The 19,371-nt window shown below is 35.3% G+C and overlaps 1 protein-coding gene across 4 annotated transcripts in view; it reads left to right on the top strand.

Annotated features, from left to right (window-relative positions):
• The window catches only part of LOC106661061 (vinculin), a 31,465-nt gene extending 12,365 nt beyond the window's left edge, over positions 1-19,100 (top strand). Inside the window, exons 3-17 of one of the 4 annotated variants that reach the window (XM_014384187.2) lie at positions 1,700-2,186; positions 2,250-2,449; positions 2,507-2,695; positions 2,758-2,976; positions 5,179-5,315; positions 5,377-5,507; positions 5,564-6,091; positions 6,733-6,824; positions 7,078-7,150; positions 10,641-10,691; positions 10,898-11,022; positions 11,078-11,317; positions 11,381-11,471; positions 15,021-15,059; positions 18,322-19,100. In XM_014384187.2, the coding sequence (XP_014239673.1) occupies positions 1,700-2,186; positions 2,250-2,449; positions 2,507-2,695; positions 2,758-2,976; positions 5,179-5,315; positions 5,377-5,507; positions 5,564-6,091; positions 6,733-6,824; positions 7,078-7,150; positions 10,641-10,691; positions 10,898-11,022; positions 11,078-11,317; positions 11,381-11,471; positions 15,021-15,059; positions 18,322-18,491 (2,772 nt within the window). In that variant the 3' untranslated portion in view covers positions 18,492-19,100. The remainder of the gene's footprint in view (positions 1-1,699; positions 2,187-2,249; positions 2,450-2,506; positions 2,696-2,757; positions 2,977-5,178; positions 5,316-5,376; positions 5,508-5,563; positions 6,092-6,732; positions 6,825-7,077; positions 7,151-10,640; positions 10,692-10,897; positions 11,023-11,077; positions 11,318-11,380; positions 11,472-15,020; positions 15,060-18,321) is intronic. The other 3 variants (XM_014384203.2, XM_014384196.2, XM_014384212.2) reach the window with 3 other exon arrangements.
• Positions 19,101-19,371: the final 271 nt, after the last annotated feature.

The following is a 19,371-nucleotide window of genomic DNA, read 5'->3' as shown; positions in this document are numbered from 1 at the left end:
ATGTAGTTGCATGTTAAGCCCTCTTGCACATTAGTATGAGTGAGAGTGGTTTTATATTTAATTAATTAGGGAGAATGAATTATCATTATTTTATTTAATAAAACTGCAAATTTAAATCTCCAATGACCTATCTGATAGATCGATATATGGAAAGAGGGAGGGGGAAAATGTGGGGAGGGAGAAAGAGAGATAATGCCAGAGGTTGAGAAGGTGCAAGAAACAGGACAGAAGATTATATAAATTGTTACAATTCCTTCTGCGGGGTGATGTTAGAGATAGAGAGAGAGAGAAGAGATAGAGAAAGGGATCATTAGTGAGTGATAGAAAGAGAAAGAGGTAACTAATGACAGAGAACGATATAGCTAGAGAGATAGGGAAAGATTTAGCTAGAGAGAAAGAGAAAGAGGTAACTAGTGATAGGAACGATATAGCTAGAGAGATAGGGAAAGATATAGATAGAAAGATAGGGAAAGATTTAGCTAGAAAGAAAGAGATAGCTAGTGATAGAGAACGACATAGCTAGAGAGGTAGGGAAAGATATAGCTAGGAGATAGAGAAAGAGATCGTTAGAGAGATAGAGACAGAGATGGGGAAAAATTTAGCTACAGAGATAGGGAAAGATGAAGCTAGGGAGATAGAGAAACAGTTTGTTAGAGAGATAGAAAAAGATATAGCTAGAGAGATAAGGAAAAATTTAGCTAGAGAGGTAGGGAAAGATATAGCTAGGAGATAGAGAAAGAGATCGTTAGAGAGATAGAGACGGAGATAGCTAGACAGAAAGAGAGAGATAGGGAAAAATTTAGCTACAGAGATAGGGAAAGATGTAGCTACGGAGATAGAGAAAGAGATTGTTAGAGAGATAGAGACAGAGATGGGGAAAAATTTAGCTACAGAGATAGGGAAAGATGTAGCTAGGGAGATAGAGAAAGAGATTGTTAGAGAGATAGAAAAAGATATAGCTAGAGAGATAAGGAAAGATATAGCTAGAGAGATAGGGAAAGATGTAGCTAGGGAGATAGAGAAAGAGATTGTTAGAGAGATAGAAAAAGATATAGCTAGAGAGATAGGGAAAGCTTTGGCTAGAGTGAATGGAAAGATTTAGCTAGGGAGATAGAGAAAGAGATCGTTAGAGAGTGATAGAGAAAGACATAGAGATATATAAAAAAAATAGATAGAGAGATAGGAAAAGATGTAGCTAGGAAGATAAAGAAAGATATAGCTAGAAATATTGGGAAAGATTTAGCTAGAGAGATAGAGAAAGAGATAGCTAGTGATAGAGAAGGACATAGCTAGAGAGATAGGGAAAGATTTAGCCAGAGAGACAGGGAAGATTTAACTAGGGAGATAGAGAAAGAGATCGTTAGAGAGATAGAGAAAGAGAGAGAGAGAGAGAGAGAGAATGACAGGTGACAGTAATTACTAATAAATAAGGTTTTTAGTTGAGATAAAAAAGTCAATGGGCACAAGTGGGATTCGAACCCACGATCTTTGGTTTGATACGCCTCTGCTCTACCACTTGAGCTATCGTGACCTTGATCCCCTCGGATACCAACTTCCCATCTCAACCCCACTTTTTGAGTTTCCCCCTATTTTTATACCTACCTTCCTTTTTTATCTTAACTAAAAACCTTAATTAATTGGTCAAGCGGACCACAAAATTAGTGAATTTAAGTAATTACTAATTGTAAATGTTGTATAGGTTGGTCGGGAAACGATTAGCAGCAGTGATGATACAATCCTCAAGCATGATATGCCTTCTGCCCTCGATCGGGTCGAGAGGGCATCGAAACTCCTCGAAGAGGCTTCTGCTATGCTCAAAGCCGATCCGTACTCAGGACCGGCCAGAAAGAAGCTTATCGAAGGTTCTAGGGGCATTTTACAAGGGACTTCGTCTTTGCTACTTTGCTTCGACGAGTCCGAAGTCAGGAAGATCATCAGGGAATGTAAAAAGGTGCTTGACTACTTGGCCGTCGCCGAAGTCATCGAGACGATGGAAGACTTGGTCCAATTTCTCAAAGATCTCAGCCCTTGCTTGAGCAAAGTTTCAAGGGAAGTCGGTGCCAGGGAGAAAGAATTGACGCATCAAGTTCACAGAGAAATACTGATACGCTGCTTGGATCAAGTCAAAACTTTAGCTCCGATCCTTATTTGCAGTATGAAAATATTCATCCATATTATCTCCCAAGGTAAAAAATGATAAATTTATTTAATGAGCTTTTCCTATATCATTTTTGTATTTTACACTTTAGAGGGAAAAGGTGCAGAAGAAGCAGCTGAAAATAGAAACTATCTTACTTCAAGAATGACCGATGAGCTTCATGAAATAATCAGGGTCCTTCAGTTGACGACTTACGATGAAGATGAGTGGGACGCTGACAATCTCACAGTAATGAAGAAAGCTAACAACGCAATACAAAGCAAATTCAAGACTGCTAAGGATTTCCTTGAAGTAATAATTTGATTTATATTATCATTTTTAAGGACACTAAAGTATAAAACTTTACAGGATCCATTTGCCATGAGAGGTGGAGTCGGCGAGAAAGCAGTGAGACAAATTGTGGAACATTCATATGCAGTCGCCGACAGAGCAATGCCTGCTGACCGCGATAACATAAATAGACTCTGCTCGGAGATTAACACAATGACGGAAGCGTTGTGTGAATTGAGGCAAGACGGAAAAGGAACAACCCCACAGGTCAGGCGTTTAACAAAACAAAAAATAATTTAAAAAATGTTACAAATGAAACAATATTTCAGGCTGAAAGTGTGAGCCGAGGTATACAAGAAAAACTCGGTGATTTAGTCAGGGTTGTCAGCTCGGCTGTCAACAACATGGAGCGTCTCGGTGGAGAACAGATCGCCCACACTGTAGCGGGTCGGCTTGAGCAAGCTACAAGGTGGCTACAGCATCCAGAGAGGGATGACAGTGGCCTAGGACATCGGGCCATCGCTCTAATCGTAGACGAAGGAAAGAAGGTAATATGTTTGATTTAAACAAATGTAATTTTACAAAAAGTTATTAAAGAATTCTTTAATTAAGCATGCAGCATGGAACAGTTGTAAATTTTAATTATTCAACTGTTATAAATTTAAAAAAAATCTTTCCTCTTTCAGTTTAGCTTTTGTCTAAATTCAATCTTTACATTTTATCTTAATTCAGCTCTTCCTTTCTGAATCGACCTTAGAAAATGCATAAACTGTCAAAAATATTGAATGTGCATTGTGATTTTTTTTCTCCAAATGACTTTTTAGAACCCTTTTTCATGAACCCCCCAGACTTTTTTGTTGTCTTCTTTGTTCCACAATAGTTACTTATCATTCCTTATATTCATTATCTCCATGCAAATTTATGGCAATGGTTTCAGCTGTGACATGTTCACTCATGTAAAGGTCCCAGAATACTTAAACCAGCATCCCTAGGTTGATATGAACTCTTCTGTTGTGAACACAACTCTAGATAAATAATGACAGGGAGAGAAAAAATTAAAAATAATATCTTTCAATTAATTAAGGTTTTTAGTTGAGATAGTAAAGTCAGTGTCATGAACGGGGTTCGAACCCACGATCTTGGGCTAGATACGCCGCTGCTCTACCACTTGAGCTGTCGTGACCTCGATCCACTCGGACACTAACTTACCATCTCAACCCCACCTTTTGAATTTTCCCTCTTTTTTGCCATTTTTCAAATGTCGTGTAATCTATTTGATTCTCGGCAACAAATGAAATGGCCACAGAGAGCTTTAGTGAAGGTATACTTCATTTTAACTTATTAAATTCACTAGTTTTCATAGTCCGCTTGACCAATTAATATCTTTCAATTAATGTTTTTCGTTGAGATAAAACAGTCAGTGTCTTGATAGCTCAAGTGGTAGAGCAGGGCTTATCTAGCCTAAGATCGTGGGTTCGAATCCCGCTCGTGACACTGACTTTTTTATCTCAACTAAAATTCTTAATTAATTGAAAGATATTAATTGGTCAAGCGGACCACAAAAACTAGTGAATTAAAATTAATACCTGCTGTTTATAAGAGGGTGTATCAAATATAAACGGGACTCAAAAAACAATTCTAACTTTATTTTATTAAACTTTCAAAAACATTATTTTTCTACCCAATCTTCTGCTCGAGAAATTAATTTATCCCATCGGATTGGAAGTTTTTTTTTGCATCATCATAAAAACTCTTGGGACATTCTCGTAGTCATTGGAGCAGAAACAGATGCTTCCACTTCGTTGTCATGCCGAAACACTGGCCTGCAAGTGCTTCTAAAATGATGAAAATGACAAGATCTGGTCTATAAGGTGGATTTTCTTTTAGGGTTCCCATCCTATTGCATAAAATTTTTGCCTTGTGGCAATAGCGATTGTCATACAGAAGAACGACACTTGTGGCTTGTTTCTTCCTTTTCCTTCGAAATGACGATTTCATCCAATAATTCACAATAGCATGAATCACCTCGATGTTGACCTCGGTCACTCGTCTTTGGCGGTGGCTCAGGTTCTTGACAGCGTATTATATACTATGCTTTTTTGATCAGATTCACCCCTTCCTTGGTGAAATTTGATAATAATCTGGTAATAAAGCACACTTCTTTCTCATGGTTTCTATGGATATTAAAGGGACCTAGGAGAGTTGTCCCTAGGTACTATCTACTTGCCCATCAACCCCTTTCAGGTCTACGACCCATCTGACATTTAATAAAATTAGTCCTGTTTATATTTGATACACCCTCGTAAATATTTGTAGCAATTCATCAAACAATTTTTGTCTATTTATCTTATATTCCATATTAATCATGACATGCATTCACAGTTTTTTTTTTTAACGCATTTCTAAATCATGCCGTCATCTCATTTTTTCGCTTTCCTTGGAAATTTAGAATGACAAAAAGGTTAGTAAAAGTTCAGCAATTAAAATGAAGAAAATTCAAAAAGCATAGCTGGAGAATGATCTGAGGCACCAAAAAAAGCACCAGTGGTTTATTTAGAATTTCATTCAAACAAGGCCATGCATGATTCATCCTTTCCTTACTTTGCTTTTGAAACAGAAGAATATACTTTATACCAAAAATACGTCTTGTATATATTATATGTTTAGTAAATTTTCTATATCTTATTAGGAAAATAATATATGTTTAAGTTTTGTATTAGTTAACAATAAAATATTTTGTGTGTAACTAGGTTGCTGAGGGGTTGCAAGGTGTGCACAAGGCTGAGATGATAGCTCTTTGCGAACAGGTCGACCGACTTTCTAGGCAGCTGAGCGATTTGTGCAGGCGCGGAATGGGCAATTCTCCACAAGCACAGCAGGTCGCAAGGTAAAGCTGACAACCGTATACATCTCAAAGAGTTTGAACACAATTTTTTTCCCCTCTGCAGAAATCTCTCTGAAAAATTGCACGAATTGAAAGAAAGCATTCAGAATGCAGTTGTCAACCGTGTTGTTGAGGATTTTGCTGATATAAACACGCCATTAAAACAATTCAACGAAGCTGTTCATGTTCCCGAAGGTAAAATAAATAAAATCTGTGTTGTTTTAGTTTTTTTTATTCAATTATTTTTATAGGTGTGCAAGGAAGAGATACTAACCTCAATGATAAAGGTGCTTGGTTGAGTTCTTGGTCGAAATGTGCTGGCCGTACTGGTCGGCTGGTAGCAGCCGGTGGTACCGGTGGTAATAAGAAGCTGAGCGAGGCGTTAGTCTCTGCAGCTGGCCGGGTAGAATCATTGACACCGCAGTTGGTAAATGCTGGTAGAATAAGGCTCACCTACAGCGAATCGAAAGCGGCCGAGGAGCATTTTGAAAACCTGCGTAAACAATATGCAGACAGCGTTGCGAAAATAAGACACCTGTGCGACGAGGCTATAAACTCGGCGCACTTTTGTAAAATTTCAGAAGAGCACATGCAAAAACATACTGTACTGTGTGAAGACGCGATCGCAAATGCTGATGCAGAGAAGATGGTAGAGCACACCACTGCCATTGCACGATTTGCAAATAGAGTTCTTCAAGTCGCTAAACAAGAGGCTGAAAACTCGGAAGATCCCATTTTCATCGCCGCTGTTAACAAAGCTGCTGATTATCTCCAAAACTGTAAGTAATCATTATTATTATATTTTCAATTAATTAAGGTTTTTTAGTTGAGTTAAAAAAACTCAGTGTCACGAGCGGGATTCGAACCCACGATCTTCGGCTAGATACGCCACTGCTCTACCACTTGAGCTGTCGTGACCTCGATCCACTCGAACACCAACTTCCCATCTCAACCCCACCTTTTGAATTTTCCCTCTTTTTTGCCATTTTTCAATCCTGCTCATGTCACTGACTTTTTTATCTCAACTAAAAAACCTTAATTAATTGAAATTGGTCAAGCGGACCATGAAAACTAGTTAATAAGTTAAATGAAGTGTATCTTCACTAAAGCTCTCTGTGGCTCTTTCATTTGTCGCCGAGAATCAAATAGATTACACGACATTTGAAAAATGGCAAAAAGTAGGGAAAATTCAAAAGGTGGGGTTGAGATGGGAAGTTAGTGGCCAAGTTGATCGAAGTCGTGGTAAAGCAGCGGCGTATCTAGCCGAAGTTTGTGGGTTCGAATCCCGCTCGTGACACTGACTTTTTTATCTCAACTAAAAAACCGTAATTAATTGAAAGTTATTAATTGGTCAAGCGGACCACGAAAACTAGTGAATTATTATTATAGTTAAAATAAAATTAAACTTTTTTTTTTCTAGGTGTAACGAGGATGGTGCAGGAAGCGAAATCTGTTGCAGTTAACCCACACGACCATGCTGCAGTCTCCAGGTGGAGAGAAGCTAACAGAGCTGTAAGTTCATTTCATTTTGTAAATTTGTATTAATTATTTAAAAAATCTGCTTTACAGTATATTCTGTGTTTTGCATGGACAACAGCATTTTTTTGTAATGTTTTTTCTCTAATGTATTAAAATTGAATTTCAAAGATCTTTTCTTCTGCTAATTTTCAGTTTGTAAATATATGAAATACTTCAAGCTCCCAATTAAAGAACTTGTGTTAGTTTAGAGGATGAATACTATTCATTTTAAATTAAATTTGTTTAGCTTCTTGGTGCAGTCGGTGATGTAAGACGTGCACTTACAGTTACCCCAGATATCGGCAGTCTTCAAATCAGCGGTAAGAAGTTTGTTAATAACAGAAAAATCGAAATAGGAAGGGAAATGTCCACTCTAACTGCTGTAAATAAACGTGTAGATAACTAAACGCAAATTTTAACAATCTTAGGATATAAGCAAGCTTTAACATGCTTTTTCCGACTAAAGCGTACAAGCGTTAGAAATTTGCCAAAGCTAGAAAACGGTTGAAAGGCAAAAAATCAGCGGCAAGTCGTATGTGTTTTAGATCAGGATTTTACAGAAGAGTGTTTAACATCCAATTTTGAACTGACAGATCAGGTATCGTCGACACGCAAAGTCAGGAAAATTAATCAAGCTTATGCTTATTCTTATGAAGGTATTACTGCATTTTAACAAAAAAAAAAAAGCCTTGCTCATCTTATTAATCATTAGCCTTTTTACAACAATTTCTGTGATCGCTCATCACATTACATAAAATTATTATATATTCTAATTAAAATTCATTTATGAGATTAAGAAAAAATAACCTTCCTTATTTAAAACAAGATATATTTAAAGACTATTGATTATTTACATAAAACAAATTTTCAGTAAATGTTGCTTAAACTTGGTTTGAACTCAGTTCAGTACTGAAACGAGTTAAACTAAAAAATTGCCGTTTTTTTTTCAATTTATCTTGACCTAAATCAAATTATGAACTGGTTCAATTTTGAACGACAGTTGAGCATAGGTTAAACTTAGTTCAGTGTTAAGCGATGTTCATTTCATAATAAAACCTGTTCCTGCTATTAAAAAAAAAATTAATCTATTTTTGATATGCTATTCATTGAATATTCTTTCTTATACATGGTTCTAACCATTTTTTTCCAACGTATTTTCTCTCGAATATTTATTTATACCCAACATGCCATGTCACCATTTGTGGTTCAGTTCTCCCTTCTCTGAACTTGGTTCAAATTATGAATGAGGTTCCAGCTACACATAAGGAGGAAAACTTGACATCCTTTGTCCATTTATTGTCTCGGTGCTCCGGAACTGTTCGTTTCCTGATTCGCTCACAATGGTGGGAAAATTGTCCTCCTCTTGGCAGCCACAATCTCCTTCCAGGACGCATCTGATCACTCGATCCAGGTCCTCGGCCTGTTTACTCAGGCTTGCCAGATGTAACTTGTCTGCTCCAGTCGTTGCCCTTTTATCTTGCTCGTCGCTCCATGCTTTTTTTTTTTTTTTAACATTTTCTTGTGCAAAACCAACTCTCGTTTATATTGGGGGGGGGGGGAGACCAGAAAATAAAATCATTTCAGCCCATGTCAATATTCGTTTGTCATTTATCAGCTCATTGTGAATTTCAGTCGTGCCAAAGATATTTTAAGGTTAGAATGACTTCTTCACTCATAAATAATTAAATCTTAATTTTTTCCAATTTATGGTGTCAGGGCCAGCCAAATACAGAAAATACACATCCAGCATTATATGCTTTTTGAGTTTTTGCAAGGGTAGTAACGCAACCAAAAACATTTGCGATGTTTATCCAAGTGCATTAGACATTTGTAAATGCCAAAGGGGGTTTTCTAAGTTCAAATTTGGTTATTTTGATCTTTTCGACCCTTATCGATCAAGAAGACCGACAACTTTGTTCAATGACTTGTTAAAGGTGGAAGTGGAAACGAATCAGATTGGTAAAGTAAGCAGACTAGATTTTTGCTTAACCAGCACAATACTGGAAGCATTTTTTGATCGCTTGACCTTTGGAGGTGGTATGGGTCCCCTATGATAATTCAAAGTGCAAAAGTCAGTGGCTCTGAATGATTGCCACAAAGTACAGCTAAACTAGGTTTACATCCCAAAAAGGCGTTTTCGTGTGTTTGGTGGAGTGTTCCCGGGGTCGTTCTTTTTGATGTGCTGAAACTTACGCACAAGACAAACCCGAGAAAAAATGTATGAATTCAGGTAGGAGGTATTGCCTCGCCCGATATTGCTCCATCCAATTTCCATTTATTCCGATCGCCACTTGATTTTCTAAGTGGCAAAAAATTTGAAAATTTGTATGATGTACAAAATGCCATCTATAGATATTTTGCTCAAAAACCAATTGTTTGTTATCAATCCGGTATTGAAAATTTACACACCAGATACAAATTGTTGTTGATAACGAGGGTAATTAAAAATCAAAACTTGATAAAAATTTATCTGTTTCAATTTAATCTTTTTAAAAAAAACACTTTCCGGTCCCCTAATATATGACCAATTTCCTGACTTGGTTACTTTCTTTTCCATGGCTCCTCTCTCCAGGGTTACAGGATACTTTCGATACTTTTTAAGGCTGGGGGGACTTAAGCATTTATTTTAATCCCCTAAGTTGAGCCCAATTATTTTTGTTTTGCACAGTCCTGTTCCAAAGGGTGCCACGGAAATGTTCCAGGTGGCCTCTCCATCTTTGACGCTTGTGATTGTTTTTCCATCCCGCCCAGTGGCAATTTTGTTTGAAAGATGTTTTTAGGTCATCAGAGTTCAAGTTTGTTTGTAATTCCAATATTTTTCTTGGTCCGCTTGACCAATTAATAACATTCAATTAATTAAGGTTTTTAAGTTGAGATAAAAAGTCAGTGTCACGAGTGGGATTCGAACCCACGACCTTCGGCTTGATACGCCGCTGCTCTTCCACTTGAGCTATCGTGACTTCGATCCCCTCGGGCACTAACTTCCCATCTCAACCCCACCTTTTGAATTTTCCCTCCTTTTTGCCATTTTTCAAATGTCGTGTAATCGGATTGGATTCTCGACGACAAATGAAATGGCCACGGAGAGCTTTAGTGAAGGTGTACTTCATTGTTACTTATTAAATCCACTAATTAATAACTTTCAATCGATTAATCGAGGTCACGATATCTTAAGTGGTAAAGTAGCGGCGTATCAAGCCGAAGGTCGTGGGTTTGAATCCCGCTCGTGACACTGACTTTTTATCTCAACTTAAAAACCTTAATTAATTTAAGATTATTTCTTTGTAATGCTTTTATTTTTGATCTTTTGTTATTTTATGATCCCCAGCTTTTCCATGGCATGTTGGATAGATTGCAGTAATTTTTTTTCCCCGCATTAAGCTACATGTTTGCGAATATTATTATTATTTTATGAGTTATTGTAGCATATTTTCAGTTTTTGCAGTGTTTTATTTCAATTACTTGATTTTTAAGGCTTATATTTCATAATGCAACATCAAATAATCTTCAATCATTACAAATTTTTACCAAAATGATTCAATCTTATAAACTTTGTGGTTATTTGTAAACAGAAATTGTTGTAAATTGGTTTTATAGTGCCTGTTTTGAAAGCTTCTTGCATTTTTCTTAGCTGAAAATGTATCTATATTAGATAAATCTATGTTTGCAGATCTAGTTTATCATTTTATGTTTCTTGATAGTTCCTAGGGAAAGAGATAAATACTTTTGTATTAAATTTAGTACCAAGTGTGTAATGACTGACACGGGTTAAAGGTGACGGGTGAAAATAACAGCGTAAACTTTTTTCAGAACCAGTTTATCAGCCTCCGATTCACAGGCCTGTCCATTATGCTGAACCAGGTAGTGCATTGTATAAAGTGTACATAAAACTTTCTGTCCCATAAAACCTTTCTTTTTCCTTCAGCATGGACTTAAGGAGATTTAAATGGGTTGTTTGTTTTCTTTTGTTCTTTTTTTTTCTAAAATCAAATGTTTCTAAAAATTTTCCAAGCATGTAGTGTGTCAAAAATTTCACAATGTAGGTTCTAATAGCAGTTTTTCTTCAGAATTGGCTCCACCACGCCCACCACTTCCTGGAGGTGATCTTCCACCTCCTCGTCCTCCACCACCAGAGACAGACGACGAAGATGACATGTTTATGCATGCTCCGCAACCCAATCAACCGATCATGGTAAATACTTCCGTTCGTTCCTTATTGGACTGGTCGTAAATTAATATTTTGTCAGGTTGCTGCACACGGTTTACACGAGGAAGTGCGTCAGTGGTCTTCGAAGGATAACGACATCATTGCAGCTGCGAAAAGAATGGCACTTCTCATGGGCCGGCTTTCACAACTCGTAAGAGGCGAAGGAGGTACAAAACGAGACCTGATCGCTTGTGCCAAGGAAATTGCCGAAGCTAGTGAAGAAGTGACAAGATTGGCCAAAGAATTGGCGAGGGAATGTACAGATAAGAGAATGAGAACGGTTTGTACAATTTCTATTATTTACCTCACCTCCTACTCCGACAATAATATTTATTTTCTTCAGAGCTTGCTACAAGTCTGTGAAAGGATTCCAACGATTGGAACTCAGCTGAAAATTCTATCTACTGTTAAAGCTACTATGCTGGGAGCTCAAGGTATAAATTTTACAAATATTTCTTTATTGCAATGTTATAATTGTGCAAATATGCTGAAGTAAAAAATATTGCTTAAAGCAATTTTAAAAGAAAAGACCAAAATTTTACCAAAAATGTTAAATATGTGCTTGAAAAAAAAAAAAAATCACAGTTATTATTAACTGATAATATTATGAAATACAGTTGAACTTCCCTAAATGGACACTTCTAATAACTGGACATCCCTCATTAAAGGACATTCTAAAATAAATGGATATAGTTTTCTAATAAAGTTCTAAAAAAATAAAGTTCTATTCTTCTAAGCGTCAGCAGAAAGAAAAACAATTCAGAATTCCATGAATGACAACTTAATTTTGATGATGACTTACATTAGAGGGTGAAAAAAAAGACAAGGGTTGACTGTGGGAATTGAACCCACTACCTATGGGGTCTTGAGCCGAAAATCTAACGCGTTGACCATTCTACTGTGTCTCTTGTACTTGTTACATACAAACAGTAACATTTCAAGAATTTTTATAACCCAAACAACCCTCTCAGGCGCCTTTTTTCACTAGTTCAGCTAGTTAGTCCTCAGATGGTGATTGTGACAAACCGATTTTAGAAATGAGTGTGGAAAAAAAATTGTCAAAGAAAAGGTCGAAGTTAAACAAGCTCATAAAAAATAGACAATTTGAGTCTATGTACCTAATATTTTTTCTATGTGAATCATTCTGGTACAACTCCATCCCTCGCTGGTGCCAATGTGAAGTTCGACTGTATAACATAATAATTTGAATTTAATTAGCATTACATCAATAGATGTTGATGTAAGATCTGCTAACATTTGATGGGCCAGATTTTTAGCTTTTCAAGTAGAAATGTTGAACTTTGAAAGAAATTTCTCAAAATATTGTCCATAGGGTTGGCAAATAAGTTCGTTCGGTTTTTATGAGTGCAATTATTTATTGAACCTTTTTATTATCTTGTCATCTTTTCTGTTATGCCGCATCATAAAACTCCAGAGTGTTGTAGGTGGCTGATCTAGATGCGATATCCATCAATGAAAGGTTTTTCCATTCTGTAACAGTTCGAATGAGCAGTAATCAGAAGGTGCTAAGTCCGATGAATAAAATTGCGCCAGCAAATTATTATGATTCCTTAATCCTCTTGCTCCCAATGCCATTTTTTATTGAACTTTTTGCTTCTGTTCAGCTATCGTCAGTAGATTAATTTGCTTACGATTTAACCCTTTTTAGTTTCCATCCTGTTTCCCTTGTGTTATCCTACTGCTCCGGATTTTCCTTACTATATTCCTACAGTCCGCTAGCTTCAAATCGCCTCCTATTTCATTACTTCCTTCAAGTAGTTTCTCTTATTTCCTGAGAAGTTTACCTTCATTTTATTTGTACCTGAAAGCAATTAAAATTGTTGACAAATTTACGGCCGCATTGCTCTGGGTTCGGCCGTAAATTTCCGTTTTCTCCTTTGGCCAAAAATAGGGTGGAATTTGTCCCGGCAGCAGTTTTCTGTCCACACAGAGGTTACGGGTGGGGCGAGCTAAGAGTAAGTCTGTTTTTATTTTTTATTATTTTTCCTGTTTCTACCATTAAATAAGACCAGCAAGCATACAAGGAGGATGCAGCAAAACTTTTTTTTTTTTTTTAATTTAAATTCACTATTTTTGTGGTCCGCTTGACCAATTAATACTTTACAATTAATTAAGGTTTTTAGTTGAGATGAAAAACCTTAATTAATTGTAAAGTATTAATTGGTCAAGCGGACCACGAAAATAGTAAATTTAATGAATTAAAATGAAGTACACTTCACTAAAGCTCTCCGTCGCCATTTCAATTGTAGTCAAGAATCCAAAACGATTACACGACATTTGAAAAATGGCAAAAGGAGGGAAAACTCATAAGGTGGGGTTGAGATAGGGAGTTGATGTCTGAGTGGATCGAGGTCACGATAGCTCAGGTGGTAGAGCAGCGGCGTATCTAGCTGAAGGTCGTGGGTTTGAATCCCTCTCCTGCCATTAACTTTTTTTCATCTACTAAAAATTTTAATTTAAATTAGGGTATTTCAACTATGAGGTTATTTGAACCCTCGGGGTGCCAGTGTTTTTGAAAAAAAAAAAAAAATCGTAGGTATGTCATGTTTGAATGCAGGGCCGCTGGATTCGAACCCGGGACCTATATCTCTACAGTGATGAACACCGTGTCAATGACTAAACCGTTGTGGCCATAGATACCCTGAAAACAACACCTTTAAAATCCCACTACACAGAAAGCATAATTTTTTATCCTTTTGAGGTTGTTTACAGCAATTGTCCTTTTTGTCCTTTCATCGTCCTTTTGTCCCTAAAAATAAGTCTTTTTCTTGGCAACGTTGCAGCGAATCAAAAATGGATATCGAGGCAGTCAAATTGGCAAATTGGCTTTAAACGCTCGGGATATATCATATGTTTAATGCTGCAGCAATTTCCCACGATGTTTGTGGCAGATTTTTGTCAATTGTCTTTCACACCACTCAAATCAATCTCGTTTAGATAATTGGCCTAGGTCGTGTCGTTGACAAAATTTTCCACTTACATTCTGTTAAGACATATTCCCCATATGCGCTGCATATCGTTTTTTGAAATAAAAAACCAAATTTGCCAGTAATACATGTTATTTCCTCCTATTGTCTTGCACTAGCGACTGATGTATTCCAAAGTTAAATTCATTAAAACGTTATGTATTGTTAAATATTACCTTTCAATTATGCAGTAGCGTAGTATGGTTACAATACAACAGAAGTAGGTAGAGCAGCGTAAATTTTTAATACTGCTAAAACTGAACGAACTTACCAACCCATTACTTTTTTCTTTCAAACAAGTCTATTTGGGTCATTTCCGATCATTCTGATGTGCCTATCCTCGCTCCTTTGATCTGACAGATGAGACATCAATTTTCAAGCATCAAGTGAGGATAATGAGAACAGATGATCAGAAACATCGAAGCTACAGATTTACAAAAAAATGTTTATTGTCTGGGTTTTTGGGTGAAAAAAAAGCTTAGGGAAATATAAATTGAGAATGTATGTACTTTGCATGTTATGGAGTTGTTGAAAGTTCAATATATTAACATATTCTCATTTATAAAATGTGACCCATAAAAATTTAAAGATATGTAATATGCTGCCTTTGTACATATTTTCATAGCAATAATTTAAATTGCTTCTCACAAGAACTTAAATATTTGTTTGGAGACGTGCAAATTGCACATTTAAAAAATAATTGAATGTGATTTAAGCGGTGTAAATAAGATTAAATCATTGCTTCATATATGGTCCGGTAGTAAATAAATAACCTTTTGTCAAAAGTAAGAACAAAACGTTTTTTTTTAAAAATCATGTATGGAAAGGAAGCGTACAAAAAAAATAAATAAATAAAGCTTGGGTTGTTTTTCTTTATGAACAGCATGTAACGAACTTATCGCAAATTTGATTGTACCAAATGCCTTCACATAAAAAGTAAATACACTTATGCTGTATGGTTTGCTTTGGTGTAAATATTGGGTGTATATATTGCAGAAATGATTCCAAGGAGGGAATTGGCGGAACTGGAAGGCGGTAATTTTTTCACCTTTTTCCGTGCATTTGCTGCACCGTTTTTGCATTTTATTATCGTGTCAAAGTGGCAGGCTTGAGGCATTCCCTTTAAAACCGCATCACAAAAAAAAAGAAGCATGATAAAGCATGAATTTAAAAATGGCATGTTTTTCCTCTTCTTGATTGAAAATATATTTAGAAAAATACATTTGCTTTGTTTAAAAACGCAAAAGTTATTAAATAAATTTTTTTCATAAAATTAGTATAATTGAAATATGTTTGGTGCATCCTTGGAAGATATGTTGATTGGGTCGAGTAAGTTTGATTTAATTCCTTACAGCATCTAGATGCATGTAATAAAAATAATTGCTTAGGTAGTCAGCACTTATTTCTTAAATATATTTAAGAACATTTATACTATTAAGAACTACAGGTTATTTTTATCATTATTTATTATTTTTACTTATCATTCTTAATTATTTTATCTGGCTAATTTTTTTAGAAACAATGCTTCAAACTTACCAGCTTTTTTCCATCAATTTTTCCCCTATTTGAAGTTTATTTAATCTCTGATTGATTATTTTTATGTAATTAATTATTGTTAATTTAACTAATTTCATGGTCTGCTAGACCAATTAATATATTACAGTTAATTAAAGTTTTTAGTTCAGATAAAAAAGTCAATGGCACGAGCGGGATTCGAACCCACGATCTTCGGCTAGATACGCCGCTCCTCTTCCACTTGAGCTATCGTGACCTCGATCCACTCGGAAACCAACTTCCCCTCTCAACCCCACTTGTTGAATTTTCCCTCCTTTTTGCCATTTTTCAAATGTCGTGTAATCTATTTGATTTGCGGTGACAAATGAAATGGCCACAGAGAGTTTTAGTGAAATATACTTCAATTTAATTCATTAAATTCACTAATTTCGTGGTCTGTTGGCCAATTAATATATTACAATTAATTAAGGTTTTTAGTTGAGATAAAAAAGTCAGTGTCACGAGTGGGATTCGAACCCACGATCTTCGGCTAGATACTCTACCACTTGAGCTATCGTGACCTCGGACACTAACTTCCCATAATTATTGTTAATAGTGAATTTTAAAATTTAAAGGCTCGTTTTCCCAATTCAAATTTTGTTGATCAACTAAAATTGGCTCCTGTGAAATTTACTTCGTTTAAGTCATGAATCTTTCTTTTCAAGTTGAAACGTGAAAAGTTGAAACATATCAAAAGCGGTGGCTATCACCATTTTTAATTAAACTTATCACTGATACTAAGTCAAAATTAAACATATCTGTCCATTCTTGCTAATGAACCCGAAGTGCCATAAATATGTGTTTATGCCTTTGTTATGCAATTATTTCAAAGTTATTACGCAAATCCTTATTTTTATATAATGGTAAACTGAACAGAGTTAGTAAAAAATCAAACAAGTAGTTATTTCTATTAAGTTATTCGATATCGGACAAGAAAAGAGAAAATAATAAGGGATTTAAAACTTTGCCCAGTACCCCTTTAGATACTGGAATTACAGAAGGTTCATTTCAATGAGATTATCTAAATAAAAGATTACAAAAACGAAAGTATGCTTGCAATAAAAGTAGATTAAATTTATATATATTGAGTTCGTTTTGAACATCCTTTAAAGTTATGAAAATTTTTATGACAAACAAAAAGTACACATTTTTGCGCTCAAGCCTGGGAATTTTTTTTCCTTCTATGTCCTGTTTTTTGACTTACAAATTCATAACTCCACTGCATTTCTATCCAAAATATCTTTATGAATGAGAAAAAGAGGATGGAATCATCAAACAAAAAAACCACAAAACATTTTATTTTTTATATCTCCGCTTCTGATTTATTTACAGAGGCAACATTTGTGCTATCACATTTAACATATAAGCCCATGTATGTTTAATTGTCATAATTGACCATATTAATTATTTCAGTTAATTATACTTTTTATCTAAGGCCTTGGTTAAGATGAAAAAGCGTCACGAGCGGGATTCGAAACCACGGCCTTAGATAAAAAGTATAATCAATTGAAATAATTCACACGGTCAATTTTGTCTGTTAAACATATATGAAATTAATATTAAATTACAGAAGTAATTACTTTGCGAACAGCTCCCCTTGGCCATTTTATAAGTCACTGATCATCAAATCTTGATTACACTACATTTGAAAATATGGCAAAAAAGGGGAAAATTTGAAAGGTTGTGGGTTGAAATGAGGAGTTGGAGACCGAGTGGTTCAAAGTCCGATAGCTCAAGCGGTTAGAGCAGCGGCATATTTAGCTAAAGGTCGTGGGTTCGAATCCTGCTTGTGACACTAACTTTTCATCTCGACCAAGACCTTAGATCAAAAGTAATTTTTAATCATTAAATTCACTATTTTGTGGTCTGCTTGACCAATTAATACATTACAATTAATTAAGGTTTTTAGTTGAGATGAAAAAAAGTTAATGGCACGAGCGGGATTCGAACCCACGACCTTTGGCTAAATACGCCGCTGCTCTACCACTTGGAAAACTTTGGAGGGAAAACTCATAAGGTGGGGTTGAGATAGGAAGTTGATTTCCGAGTGGATCGAGGTCACGATAGCTCAGGTGGTAGACCAGCGGCGTATCAAGCCAAAGATCGTGGGTTCAAATCCCGCTCATGCCATTGACTTTTTTATCTCAACTAAAAACCTTAATTAATTGTAAAGTAATTTTTAATGAAAAACCACTGTAGAGTTACCAGTAGATTAGTGAAATTGAAATTTTCAAAACTAAATCAAAGGTAAAAAATTTAAGAAAAAAAAATATTTGCCCAAAATTTGTATTCAGCAGTTTTTATAAACCTATATCAACTTTGTTTCTTCCTTGAAAAAATTTTATCCTACTTTGCTGAGTTACTGACATAGGCTAAAATATTGTTGTTGTTTTTTTTAGCAAGAAATGAAATTGTAAAAACAAGTTTCTCACTAAAGATGACAAAACATGTTTGAGTAACATCAAAAACCTGAAGCTAATTCAAGTAGCATTTATACAATCAACAAAAGTTGAATCAAGAGATGCCTTAAGATCTTAATATTTTTTAAACTATCAAATAATTTATATTGTTCCATAAAATTACCATTTTTTTTTGTCTTGCTAGTTGCCTCATTCTGCATGAAATTTTTTAAAAAAATTAAGCCTTGTTTTCATTAAAAAATATTGTACGCAATCAAATTAGTAAAGGTGCATTTTAAACAATTGTTTTTTTTGTTATTAATTTTACAAATATTTTCATATAGGCACTGAGGAAGATCAGGAAGCGACAGACATGCTTGTCGGAAACGCACAAAATCTCATGCAGTCGGTGAAAGAGACTGTGAGGGCTGCTGAGGCGGCTTCGATCAAGATTCGCACTGTTGCAGGAATCAGGTTACGCTGGGTGCGCAGGCAGCCATGGTACAATTATTAGTTTCAATTACGACTAAATGAGATCATCGATTTACTTAAATGGCCTGACAACCGTTCTATCAAGGGCGTAATTTTTAAACGTACACTTTTCAATTAATTTATTTCGATACAGGTTGTTTCAATCTTGAGTTAATTATACAGCGAAGCTTTGCAATTGAGCTTTATTTAAACCGAATCGACGGTTTAAGGTTCTTAATGCGCAGTTTTACCGTTTCAAATTGAGATGGCGCATGTGATACAATGCACAAAATAAACGGTTTTCATTCATCGGAGATCTAGATTTCAATTAGAATATTGTTACAAATAGCTCTTTTTAAAAGTTTTATGAATGTTTACCTCATTTTAACTATTCAATTTTAAACGGTCGGCTAATAAATGTTAAATTAACTAGTGCTCAAAGTTTAAAACTTATATATTGGTGCCTAACCCTGTTTAGAGTATTTTTCATAATAGATTTGTATAACGGTGGAATTTTAAATACTAACGTCGTCTATCAGCTGTAGCTCATATTTATTTTCAGATCAAAGCAGCATAAAAAACTGGCTTACAGGGTTTTAAGATTAGTGCAAATCCAGGCCATATCTCTTTCAATCAAAACCCAATAGTGGTAGAAAAAAAAAGTCATATTAATATGTTTTTAGCGCTGCCTAGGCTTGTGAAGTGCCAATTTATTTATTTAGTAAGTGTAATTTACTTAAACTGAGTCATTGATTAGCCTAAATTGTTTTATTAGTTAATAAATATGTTTTAAAAATTAACAAAGTATAAGGAAGGGTAGCTTTTAGAAATTTTTAAAATTAGTTATGAAAGAAATTTTTTAACATCGAACAATGATTTAATATTTAAATTAAAAATGGATTAATTTTTTGTCTTAATTTTAT

The sequence above is a fragment of the Cimex lectularius genome, unplaced genomic scaffold (assembly GCF_000648675.2).
Source record: "Cimex lectularius strain Harlan isolate CLEC.00 unplaced genomic scaffold, Clec_2.1 scaffold1, whole genome shotgun sequence".
Taxonomy (NCBI): domain Eukaryota; kingdom Metazoa; phylum Arthropoda; class Insecta; order Hemiptera; family Cimicidae; genus Cimex; species Cimex lectularius.
This window is presented reverse-complemented; position numbering and strand designations above follow the sequence as displayed.